The sequence below is a fragment of the Galeopterus variegatus genome, unplaced genomic scaffold, assembly GCF_000696425.1.
Source record: "Galeopterus variegatus unplaced genomic scaffold, G_variegatus-3.0.2 Scaffold3737, whole genome shotgun sequence".
Taxonomy (NCBI): domain Eukaryota; kingdom Metazoa; phylum Chordata; class Mammalia; order Dermoptera; family Cynocephalidae; genus Galeopterus; species Galeopterus variegatus.
Window position 1 is genome coordinate 60066 of NW_007729848.1, and position 13399 is coordinate 73464.

The 13399-nt window shown below is 35.1% G+C and overlaps 1 protein-coding gene across 1 annotated transcript in view; it reads left to right on the forward strand.

Annotated features, from left to right (window-relative positions):
* The window catches only part of ARHGAP29 (Rho GTPase activating protein 29), a 60135-nt gene that overhangs the window by 13837 nt on the left and 32899 nt on the right, over positions 1-13399 (forward strand). Inside the window, exon 3 of the mRNA XM_008585848.1 lies at positions 5169-5303. Within this exon, the coding sequence (XP_008584070.1) occupies positions 5169-5303 (135 nt within the window). The remainder of the gene's footprint in view (positions 1-5168; positions 5304-13399) is intronic.

The following is a 13399-nucleotide window of genomic DNA, read 5'->3' on the forward strand; positions in this document are numbered from 1 at the left end:
AAATGACTTAGTTACTGTTTTTCAGTATATTGATTTGGAACAGCTTCAGTATCTGTTTGTAAGGGCTTTATTGTAGGAAAAAAGGAATTTCAAGTTGGTAAACCATTTATGGTGACAGTCTTTGGGATGTTTTGCAGTGATTTTTGAGAAAAACTATAGCAGGGATTCTCAGGACATCTTTCACTGTTAAAAAAAAATATTGAGGGGGGAGGGAAGAAGACACAACAATTACAATTCCTTGAAGTTGATACGACAAGCAAACAGAAAGGACATTGTTGGGAGGGAGAAGGGAGAGGGAGGAGGGAGGGAGGGTTCGGTAATTGGCCACAAAAAATAAAAAAAGAAAAGAAAAAAATTATTGAGGATCCCAGAGAGTTTTTGTTTATGTGGGTTGTATCTGTTACATATTGCACACCATATTAAGAATTAAAATTGAGAAAACTGAAAAACATTTAATAATTTTGAAGTATATTGATTTCTACTATTTAATTCCTTGACTCTAAGACGACCAGCATTTTTTACCTTGGTTTAGGCCATTTAGGGCATTAGTATTTTGTAGTTCTTGCTTTAATACCCAACACTAATTTTGACTATGATGCTTGTTGTTGACACTCTTTGAAAATTAAGCCCTTTTGTCCTGAGAATTCAAAATAAGACAAAGTATTCCCACTGTATTCCCTGAGAATATTAATATCTGTAGATTTTATTGTGAAACATTAGAATAGGAGATAGAAATAACTGACTCTTCCCTCTTTTAAGGCTAACCAAGGTTAGGTTTCAAAAAGAGTGTAGTACAACTGTCTGTGATAATAGGCAATCACTCAACTTTGGTTTTGGTAAGTATGCAGAGTATTAGCATATGTAGCTTTATTTATTTATATATGTGCCAAACAAAAAAGAGACTTTTTACTGTTCAAAACTGGGGGGAAAATGGAAGTTAGGAAGGTTTTGTAATTGTTATTTCTTACAGCTATTGAAATTACATTATTTTCTCAGAAATATCTTGTATTTCAGAGTTACTAGATTTTATTTCAGGGTTAACCTATTTCTACTGATGTGTAAACTAATAATAAAAGTAGCTTCAAACATTTATGGAGGGCTTTGTATGTTCCAGCCACTGTTCTAAATGCTTTATAGGTTTTAATTCATTTAATCCAACACTATGAAGTAGCTACTATTGTCTTCTTTTTATAGATGAGGAAACTGAGGCACTGAGAGGTTAAGTCACTTAGCCAAGGTTTTACAGCCATGGAGTTGGAATTCAAAGTCAGGTAGTCTGGTTCCGGAAGATATGCTTTTAAACCACTATATTGCCTCGTATGAGTAAACCTACTGAACTAATACTCACAATTATAAAACTGATAAAATAGATAATGATTGCTTATTTAGTTGAGATAATTCCTTAACCTGTTATTCACATTTTCTCTAGGAATTGAAGAAATTATAAATGAATTTTTAAAAGTATAATATGTTTATGGAAACAATTTCAATAGTATACAAAATTTCTGTATTTTTTGCCACTTGTATTTCACTTTTAAAAAATTTTATTTTTTAGGGCCGGCCCGGTGGCGCACTGGATAGTGCACCGCTTGGGAAGCGCGGCGGCGCTCCTGCCCGAGGGTTCGGATCCCACATACGGACCGGTTCCCGCTCACTGGCTGAGCGAGGCGCGGGGGCAACACCGAGGGTTGCGATCCCGTTGCCGGTCCCGGTCCGGTGTGGGGGCGACACTGAGGGTTGCGATCCGTTGCCGGACACGGAAAAAGACAAAAAAAAAAAAATTTATTTTTTAGAACAGTTTTAGATTTACAGAAAAATCGAGACAGTAGTGCAGAGTTCACATATAGTCCTATACCCAGTTTCCCCTATTTATTAACATCTTACACCTGTTAGAGTCAGTGAGCCAATATTTGATAGTAACCAATAATAATGATCCATTATTATTAAGTAGAGTTCATAGTTTATTCAGTTTCTGTGGATATTCCCTACTGTCCTTTTTCTCCTCCAGGATCCTATCACATTACGTTTAGTTGTCTTGTTTCCTTAGGTCCTCCCTGGCTATAAGTTTCTCAGACTTTTCTCATTTTTGATGACCTTGACAGTTTTAAGGAGTACCGGTCAGGTATTCTGTAGGATGCCCCTTGATTAGAATTTGTCTGAAGTTTTTCTCATGATTAGACTGGGACTGTGGGATATTGGGATGCTCACATGTGAAGTATCGTTTTGTCACATCACATCACATCAAGGGGTACTTACTATGAACAAGATATATGACTGTTGATATCAACCTTGGTCACCTGTCTTAAGTAGTGTTTGTCACATTTCTCCACCATAAAGTTACTCTTTTTGTCCTCCCTTCTATACTCTTTGGAAGAAGTCACCATGCATAGCCCACACTTAAGGGAGTTAAGCTTTACCTCCCAGAGGGCAAAGTATCTACATAAATTATTTAGAATTTGTTACGCAAGAGATTTGTTTCTTCTCCTCCATTTATTAATTTATTCAGGCATTTATATGAGTATGGACACATGAATATTTATTTTATTCTTAAGTTATAATCCAATACTACTTTATTTATTTGTTGCTCAAATTGTTCCAGCTTTGGCCAGTGGGAACTCTTTCAGTTGGCTCCTGTGTACGTTTGGAAGGCCCTTTTACTGTGGGTTTCTTTTTAGTGTTTGTTTTAGTTTTTGTTTTTTTTTTAAGCTCTTCCTTACTTTCTAGAACTACAAAATGTGCCTGATTTAGCTTGTACATTTTTTTGCCCCAGTCCTAGAATCAACCATTTCTCCAAGGAGCCTTGGTTCCTTTTATTGGAGAATGGTATTAGAAACCAAGATCTGGGTGCTGGGTGTGCTCATTTCTACTGGAGTGTCATTTCTTTTAGGCCCTCTCGGCTGACAGAACAAAGAAATATATGTGCATATACTAACCCATGTATACATATACACGTATCTAAATATTTCTGTGTGTAGCCATCTATATCTATATTAAGCTAAACACTAGTTCTTACTGAAGTATCCATCTTTAATCCATCACAACATGGATCATTATAGCCTTCTCACCCTGCTCATTTCTAAATTTCCACTCTTAACAGTGAGTTACCTGGCTCCCACCATCTGCCATTCATTTATTCAACAGTTCAATTCCAGTATACATGTATACCAGTATCAGAATTATTGACCCAAACCCCCACTGAAAAACCTTTATCAACTAGAGTATACTACTTAAAGTGCATTTCCTTTGCTTTTAGTCTTAGAGACTCCACTCATTTCCAAAGTTACTTGGGCTAGCACCTATTCCTCTGTATTTCCTTTTCTGTCAATAAAATTTGTTGGATGAATGAGTCATATTTTCTCCTGGAAGGAACTGTGTTTTCTCTGCTTCCAGTGCTACCTGGGCTATTCTTCATTGTTTCTCCCTAGAATACTCTTTGCCCTGATATACCCAGCTCCCCTCCTTGCCTGCTCCTCTCATCCTACATGTTTCTCTCTATTGGTAATGCTGTTAATGAATGGAATAGTTGATGGATGTTGATAGAATATTTTATTTTTTTTATCTTATAGTTTTTCTTTCTAGTTTTATCTTTTAGCATTTCTGAAAAAAATGAATAATTTGTGTAATTATAAAATGACACTATATATTTTTAAAAATTTTTTAAGCAGTTTCAGTAGGGAGGCAGCATAAGATGGATTATACTGGATTAAGAGCATGGATTCTGGAATTATACAACCTGGGTTCAAACTCTGGCTTCACAGTTTAAAAACTTGGTAAACTTAGGTGTGCCTTAATTTCCTCATCTGTACAATAAGGATTTTTAGATTATTTACCTAATAGATCGATGTGGACCTTAAATGAGATCATCTCCTTTAGGTGTTTTTAACACTGCCTAGCACTTAGTAAACACTTAATAAATACTCACTATTATTAAACACTAGTGCTTTGTAAGGTTGCAGAAAAAAAAATTAGAGTACTGTATTTAAGATGGTATGTTTTCAAACTTTTGAGGATTATTACATTTTCTGGTTTGCCTGGGGTGATGATCCAGAAATAGGCTTGTTGTGCTAGCATGATGATGCCTAGCACCCCCGTTTTCATTCCTAGAAGTATTTTGGTTTAGATGATAAATTCCATGGTAACCTTATTTACAGAGGTTGTAAAACTGTCTACAACCCTCTGACCAGGGATGAGGTAAATGGGTGACGTAGGCAGGGGTAGACAAGTGGGTAGTGGGAAAGAACGCACATGTAAGAGGGTAGGACTGCTGTGTTCCAGCTGCTGTAGCCAAGGAGCAGTGTGGGTCTGGTACAACCAGATCTTGATGTTTTGAGAGTAAGAAGAAATCTAGAATTTCTGTAATGGTCCCTGAATTTTTCATCATTGGCAACTAATTCAATTTTTTTAAAAACTACAAAAATTCACTAAAGATCCGTGCATTTTATCATATGTAATTTATGTCATAAGCTGCTGTAGCCAAGGAGCAGTGTGGGTCTGGTACAACCAGATCTTGATGTTTTGAGAATAAGAAGAAATCTAGAATTTCTGTAATGGTCCCTGAATTTTTCATCATTGGCAACTAATTCAATTTTTCTAAAAACTACAAAAATTCACTAAAGATCCGTGCATTTTATCATATGTAATTTATGTCATAAGTTTTAAAGTGTGCAGGTCAAATGGTGATCCTAACATATGCCTATGAGTTACTGTTTTTTAACTGACAATTTCTTAATGCAAAGAAACAATTATAACATGAAACAATGTGTTTTTTTCCTTAAAATATTGGTTAATAATCAGATTTTTAGCTCTCTCACCATCTATGTTAAAAAGTATATGATATAAAAACTATAAGACAGGAAAAATTTACTTTATAAGGTTGCCTCAAGGGAAATCTACAAAGCATATTTAGACTGAGAAGACTGAAAAAGGTAGTCCTAAATTGACCATAAGTACGAGAACCTTTGAAATCCTTAATGAATCAGAATGACTAAGGGTTTTCTGAAGGCTGTATAAATTCTTGCAGTAGTGAAAGTAGAAGTGAACGTGTAGTAGGCAAAGATTGTGGAGCCAGTGCTTCTACTTGGAATGTGCTTCAGATGATCTTTTGTAGTTTAAAAAAAAAATCCCAGAACTTTGCTTTGGAAACAAAAATTTTTTTTTTCCTTTTTAAGACTGTTTTAAAGAAGTCATTCATATACGTCTGGATGAACTTCTCCGTGTTTTAAAGTCTGTAATGAATAGACATCAGAACCTCAATTCTGTTGATCTTCAGAATGCTGCAGAAATGCTTACTGCAAAAGTGAAAGGTAAGAAAGATATATGAAAAGTGGGTTGCTGTGGGTAAAAAGGATCCAAGTGATACATTTTGGTCCCTAATGACTATATAGCCATCTCCTCTCATGGCATTTAATATTTAAATATTCCCACTAAGTCACATCTAAAGTTTTCTTTCTTTTAAAAACGAAAACTTTATTTGACAGCAAACGCTATAAAAATGCTAACTTAATCTAATCAACTGACATTTAAAATTTCAGTTCTAGAAATGAGTTCATGCTGTTTTGAGGTGGTTTATTAGTGAGGACAATTGATGTTAGAAAATGATTATTTATAGTGGACTCCACTTAAACAAGGGAAATGGAGAAAAAGAGGGCTTACTTGGAACCTTATTTTAAAATGTGGAAATGAAATCAAAATTGTAAAATAAGAAAATAAGTTTATCTCATATATGTGTATGTATGTGTGTATGTATAGTATATATGTGCTAAAACTTAGAATTGAAAATTGGGACATATTCTTTTTTTTTTTTTTTTTCCTTTTTGTCTTTTTTGTGACCGGTAACGGGATCGCAACCCTCAGTGTCGCGCCCGCACCGCGCTCAACCAGTGAGCGGACCGGTCTCTATATGGGATCCGAATCCTCGGCGGGAGCGCCGCACTCTACGGAGTGCGCCACCGGGCCGGCCCTGGGACATATTCTTGATAAAATGACTTGCCACTCAAAATTGTTAAAATTATTATGGGCTGCAATATATAAGAAAGATTGAAGAATAAAGGGAATATTTGAGAAGAGATGAGGTTGGAGGCAGGGAGATCAATTAGGGGATTGTTAGGAGTAATGGGCTTGATGGTGTTGAAGGTCTCAACTAAAGCAGAAGCTGGGTTATGGTAGTGGTAGAATATGGTAGAGGGGATAGATGTTGATTTGACAGAACATAAGACAGGTTGAATGATAGGGGTTATGGCAAAGTTTGGAGGTGAAGACATGGCTTGGGAATTGGTGATGTATGGAAGAGCGTGTTGTAATGGAAAAGGATGACACCATCTCAAGGTGTGCAGAGTAAATAGAGGATCGATATGAGATCCCAGGAATAGAGAAGGTGGGGAACTGGAGAAACACCTAACAGGTAGGGAGATGATCTGGAGAGAGGTGCCATGGAATTTAAAAAGTTCAGAGTTTTAAAAAGTGATCATCAGTGTTAAATGCCACTGATAAGGTAATATGGATTCAAGTAATGTAACTATAAAGGGTGCACTTTAGGTAGCGGTGGTAGTGGAATCAGAGATTGACGAGGTGACAGCAATCCTGTAATCAGTTCTGTGACAGAGGTGTGCACAGCCACCATGGGGCACAGGGAAGAGCCTATCTTAGGCTGAGTAAGTAAAGAAAGGTTTCTTTAGGAAGAGGGCTTACCTGTCTTGAGTCTCAAAGGTAGAGGAGGTATTAACTGCACGGGGTGGGGGGTGAGGGGGGTGGGGATGGAGCTGTGATGTAGGCCTCTTGTGTTAGGATACTGGATGTGAAGAGCATGATGAGATTGGTGAACACACTCATACCTGGAGAGGGCAAACGGCAAGTGTCAAGGGATGAGGCAGGAAGAGAAAATAAAAACTTTGTCAGTAAAGTATAGGCCATTAGGGAACCCTGCCCTCTTTTTTTTCTCTTTTTCTGATGACATGTGTCAGGAACCCCCACTTCTTTCTGACATAGATTTATCAGTTTGTGTGGTTTCCTTTTTTCTATATTTCAAGCACTGAAAAAAATGTAGATGGTTTTAAATGGGAAACATGGGTAGCTTCTGTTGTGACTTTTTAAAATGTGCTTAGTAACCAAATTTGTTTTTAAATAGATTGTTTACAAGTGACATTTAACTTAGATAGGGAGATTTGTGTCTATAGATAGGAAAATTTCCATGCTTGGAAACTGCAACCTAGTTCAATTGTTGCCAGTAGCTATTGTGTGCAGTCAGGATGTCCTGGGGAAGGAGTGTGCCTGTGTGTAGTTGGTGTACACATTCCAGAAACAGACTTGAAGAGAGTGGTCTCTCAGCTGCCTTGAAGATCCTTTTATCTTTGAGGTAAAGCAATCTTTTGAATATTATTTTCCACTATGACTGTCTTTACACCCGGGATTGTTGTTACTGCTTTACTTTTGTATTGGATGAAATTTAAAAGGAGATTACTTTGTTGTTGGGAAACTTATTCTGTTTCAGTGGGAGTCCATGAGACTAGAAACTTTAAAAATCATGTTTTTAAGTAAAACCTTCCTCCCTGCTCCCGGTCTCACTGTTGAGACCATCTAAAAATATCATTGATACCTGCAAATGAAAAATATCCAGTGACCTAAAAAATGGAGGTCAAATCAGAACTTAGTTAATCCTTTCATTTAATGATAATTTCAGTTTCAAAACCTGGAAAGCCAGAGGATAGGTAGAAACCATTTTTGAATGTCTATTCTGTGCCCAACAGTCTACGTGCTTTGCATACTTCAATCTTTGCAAGAAACCTATGCATGTACATTTTTATTATCTCTATTTTAGAAATGGAAACTTAAAGAAAAACTAGTATTTGGTAGGATCAGAAAATTGTCAGGAATATGGAGATCCTCTAGATCATTTAGTCTTAACCCCCAATTATATTTAAAAAATAACAGGGACCTGAGCAGCTGACTTGCTTTGGAGGTCTTAACCATCAAATACATTTTTCAAATGTGCCAAGTGGTTCAAGAAAACATATACAGAATAAGTTTAGAACCGGGGATTTGTAATCTTGTTTATGTTTTCACAGGTTTGAATGAATGAAATCTACCCATTTTCCGTGTATAAGAAATGAGAAATTAGAATCTTTAACTCCCTTTATTTTTTATTTTAAATGTGGAGCTTACCTTTTAACAGCTTTAAAAGAAAAGTCCTTAGCTTTTCCCCATTCATTTTAGTAATGATTTGTATTTCCTGTGTCTCCTCCTGTTTCCAAGCAGGAAGTTCAGTCTGACTAAATATTTGCAATATGGTAAGAGAGATACAGCCTATTTTTGAAGCAGATAAAGACATCTTCAGAAGTCAGTAATTTATATGTACTTGGTATTTGTGTTTTTATTATTTCCAGTTATTTTGGTCAATCTTATTTGTAACGTAAATGAAAAGAACTCTTTACTGAGGTTTTTTATGATCTATATTTTGCCCTGTGTTTAAAAATTGGCAAACAAAAAAGAAAAATAAGCCTTAATTACACTTCCAAGATTGTAGAAGCCTTATGTTTTCTTTGTTTTGCTAACTTAATTTTTCAATATGTACTTCATTCACATGGTTCAAAATGCAAATGGCATAAAAGGGTATTCAACAGTGAAGTTTCTTTCCTACCTCAGACCCTTAGCCACCCATTCCTTTCCCTAGATAAGCAACAACTATTACTGGTTTCTTGTTTGTCTTTGCAGAGATATCTTATGCATATACAAGCAATTACATGTATGTATTCTTTTTTTTAACCTCCTTTTTACATAATGGTGGCATTCTTCTCCTTGCTTAGTGTTCTGAGGTATCTGCATATAAAGGGTTTCCTATTCTTTCGTTGTTATTAATTTGTTTTTCTTCTTTCTAACCTGCGTGGTAATCCATTACGTTGATATACTATTATTTATTTAACCAGTTCACTACTAATAGGTATTTGGATTGTTTCCAGTTTCTATTACAAACAATGCTTCAATAAATAGCCATGCAGATTCCAAAATGGGCAATTGCTGGATCAGAGAGCATGTGTGTTTATATTTTTTGATATTGCCAAATGCCCTCTGTAGAGGTTCTGCCCTTTCGATAGCAGTGCTGAAGAGGCTGATTTCCTGCACCTTTGCCAACAGAGCTGGTTACCAAGCTTTGTTATCCAGTCTGATAGTAAAAATTGGTATCTCAGTGTAAATTTGATTTCCATTTCCGTCATTCTGATTGCAGTTGTGCATCCTTTCATGAGCCATTTGTACATCCTTTTGTGTGAATTGACCTTTTATTTGTTTTTCTCTTAGTGGTTGGTCTTTTTTTAGTATTCACTAAAGAATTTTTTAGTACTCTCTATATAAATAAAATTGGCTCAATTTTTGACATAAGTTGCAAATTTTCTTTTTTTTGTTTTTTGTCTTTTGATTTATTTTATTTTTGCATTTAAATTTATTAGTATTTTTATGGTTTATGGGGGTTAGGTATTAGGAAGGAATTTTCTGCTCTGAGGTTGTAATAGAATTCTCCACTGTATTTTCTTCTGATGTTTTCATGGTATCACTGATTAAACTTAAGTCTTATATACATTCTAAAGTGTCTGGGTGTCTAACTAATTTATCAAATAATTCGTATTTTCTCTACTGATTTGAGATATCTCCTTTATCAGAAATATACTAAATTCTCACATATATTTATATCTATTTCTGGACCTATTCTCTCCCATTGATTTGTTTAGTCATGCACCAGTACTAGTTTTTACTGCAGTTTTATAGTGTGTTTTATTACACGAGTATGTCAAAAAGTTCGTGAAAAGATTTGTATTATCTTTTAATTCTATTTTTCATGAACTTTTCAAAGTACCCTCATATCTGTAGGGATAGCTCCTCTTTCCATTACTCTTTTTGTTTAGAATTTTATTTTTCCATCAGTATTTTTGAATCAGCTTGTCTAGTTCCAAAAAATATTTATTGGTATTCTGAGGATGATTTGAGTTAAATTTATAGATTAAATTAAGGAGAATTTCCATATGTAGTATTTCTATCCAAGAATGTAGTATTCACTTCATTTCTTCAAGTTGTCTTTTGTGTGGACATGCCAATTATGGCTTTTCTTCCACTATATCTTTTAATTCAGGGGTTTTCAGACTGCGGGCCCTGACTCATGACATCAAGTTTGTGGATTGTGGCCAGCATTTCTAAAATACGAAAGAGAATAGAAAAGAAAAATCATAATGCAACACTCATTGCATAAGACTTAAATATGTTTTAGAAACTTTATAGTTGTTACATAACTGTTATTATGTGTGTATGGTATAGTTGGTCATGATGTAATATATTTTTCTTTCTGAAGGTTGTAGTCAAAAAAATTTGAAAGTTGCTGCTCTAATAGGTTGCATGTAAGATTTAATGTGATTTCTTAAAGAGGTGCTAAATGTGTCTTAGTGTTTAGTGTTGTGACTTAATAGGGAACCCAAGAGAGACAATTATTTAAACCTTAAGCAACATTTTGATGAGATTTTGAAGAACTGTTAATAGAGGGGAGAGAGTGGAGACAGAGACACCAATTAGCAGGTTGTTAAATAGTCCAGACTAGAGGTAAAATATGGGCTTTTGAACTAAGTCAGTGGCAATGGGAATGGAAAGAAAGAAAAAATATTTTAGAGACATTTGAAAGCAAAGCTAATGAGCTAAGAAATGTCTGGGAAAGAGCAGGTAGGAAGTAGGGGAAGAAACATAACAGACTATTAGAAATGTGGATCTGGAGCTCAGAAGTTAAAACTAGGCAGGTTCTATAGGGATTCATTCCCTTAAAGGTACAGAAGTGGATGGAGTTCTGTGGGGATGGTGTAGAGAAGAAAGCCAAGATGAAAATGATAGGCCAAGTGGGGAAAACTATGAAGAACAAATTGTCTACAGATAGAAAATAGAACTGAAGAAGGGAGCTCGTTTACTGAATACCACAAGCATTGTACTCTAGGTGTTTTACATTTGTTTTCTCAGTCATTCATTCCCTTCAATAATATGCCATTCTGCACATGAAGAAATTGAAGTTAGGTAATGTATCCAGAGTAACACAGGAAATGGTATAGGTCAGATCTGAATTCAGCTCTGAAACTCCAAAGCCTTGCTATTTCCATTTACTATAACGCATTGCTTCTAAGAGAGAAGAATACTTCAAGATGGAAGGAAGTAGTTAATATATATAGTAATTGTAGCTGACATTACTGAGGACATACCTGCTGTATGCCAGACACAGTTAAACTCTTTACATGGATTATCCCATTTAATCCTCACAACTTTTTGAGGTCAGTGCTATTGTTATATCATTTCCCATTTTGCAGATAAGGAAGCGAGGTGTAGAGAGAGGTTTGTCCAAGGTTGCATACACATTAAGTAGTAGAGTTGTTGAAAGTTGCAGAAAGGTCAAATAGAATGAAGACTTAGAAGGAAAAAGACCTCCTCTTTTCACTGATAGGAGGTTATTGTTGAAAGTGTTGTTCTTTGGTATTATATGAAAATAATATCTAACATTTATTGAATGTTTCTCCTGTTCAAAGTTCATTTACTCTTCACAACAATTCTTATAGTACACAGATAATATTCCTACTTTATAAATGAGAAAACCAAGCACAGAGGAGTTAAGTTAGGTAACCCAGTGAGAGACAGAGTTAGGATTTAACCTATGTAGACTGGCTTCAGAACCCACCCTCTTAACCAGGGGTCAGCAAACTAGGGCTGGTGGGCCAAATCTGGCCTGCTGCCTGTTTTTGTTTTTTGCTGCCTGTTTTCATAATAAAATTTTACTAGAACACAGCCACTCTTGTTCATTTATGTGTCATCTGTGGCTCCTTTCAGTAGAACAGTTACAAAAGACTGTATGGCTTGAAATGCCTAAAATATTTGCTATCTGTCCCTGAACAGAAAAAGTTTTCAGCCCCTGATAACCATTAAACTGGGTAAAAAGCCAAATCTTGGTGAATTCAAGATTAACTTGAGAGAGAAAGCAATATAGTCCATGGCATGACCTATTGGTTTGGCAATGAAGAAATTAGAATGGATGGTAAATTAGATTGGATGGTAGCTTTAATAAAAAATATGGTAAAATGAATATTTTTTTTCCACATAGGAAAGATTTGAGTATATTAGTAGAATAAAGAAAAAATGTCCATTGAATGGGAGATAGTGAAGCTATGAGGCAGAAGTAATGTGGTAGTGGAGAGTGTAAGAGTGCGTGGTGAGATTTATTATTGGAAAACAGCCAAAGACTTTTCTTGGAAATGCTGAGCAGGAGCAAAAAGGAGACGGGGTATGAGAAATATAGGGCTGTTCTGAAGTGGTGGCAAAGGCAGTAATAGGAATTTTTATTAGATACTTGTAACCTCATTCAAGTAGAGATGAAGACAAGGAAGGAAGATGGTGCAAATAATTGTCTTTTCACGATTCACAATGATTGCAATCATTATTTTTTAATTTCCCAGTCATGTTTAGGGCCATGAAAAAAGTATATTTATAGGAAAGAAAGAATAATTATAGAGGTTTAGATAGTATTATAAAATCTTTTTCTTTAAAGCCTAACAGGTTAAAGTTAGGAAATATGAATAGGCTTTACATTTTTTATGGCACAGTATTATAATTTACTATTTAAATCTGCTTTCCAATGAAATTTTAAGAACTACTTTATTTGTATATAATTAATATGCAAAAGACTGTACATATTTAAAGGGTACAATTTGATAAATTCTGACCTATGCATACTTCTTTGAAATCATCATTGTAACCGAGTTAATACATGCCCCTTTGTAATTCTTCCTTTCTGCCTGTATCTCCCTGTGCCCCTTTCACAAATTCTCATATGTTGTGTTTTCACTTTCATTCTGTTCAAAGTACTTTCTAATTTCCCTTTTTCTTTTTTGACCCATGGATTATTTAGAAATACGTTATTTAATTTCCAAATATTTGGGGATTTTCCAGAGATCTTTCTGTTATTTACTTCTAATTTAATTCCATGTAGTCACAGAACATATTTTGCCTGATTTGAATCCTTTTAAACTCATCGAGACTTGTTTTATGGCTTATAATATGGTCTATCTTAGTAAATATTGCTGTTGTTGGGTGGGGCATTCTATAAATGTCTATCTTGTCAAGGTGGTTAATAGTATTATTCAAATCCTCTGTATCCTTACTTATTTTCTGTTGGTATGTTCTGTCAGTTACTGAGAGAGGGTTATTGCAATCTCCAGCTGTAACTGTGTATTTGTCTGTTTCTCATTACAGTACTATAGTTTTTACTTCATACATTGTGAAACCCTATCTATTAGGTGTATAAATGTATAGAATTATTATGTGCTACTGATGAATTGACTCCTTCATAATTATAAAATGACCTTTTTTTTTTTTTTTTTTTTTTTTTTATCCCCTG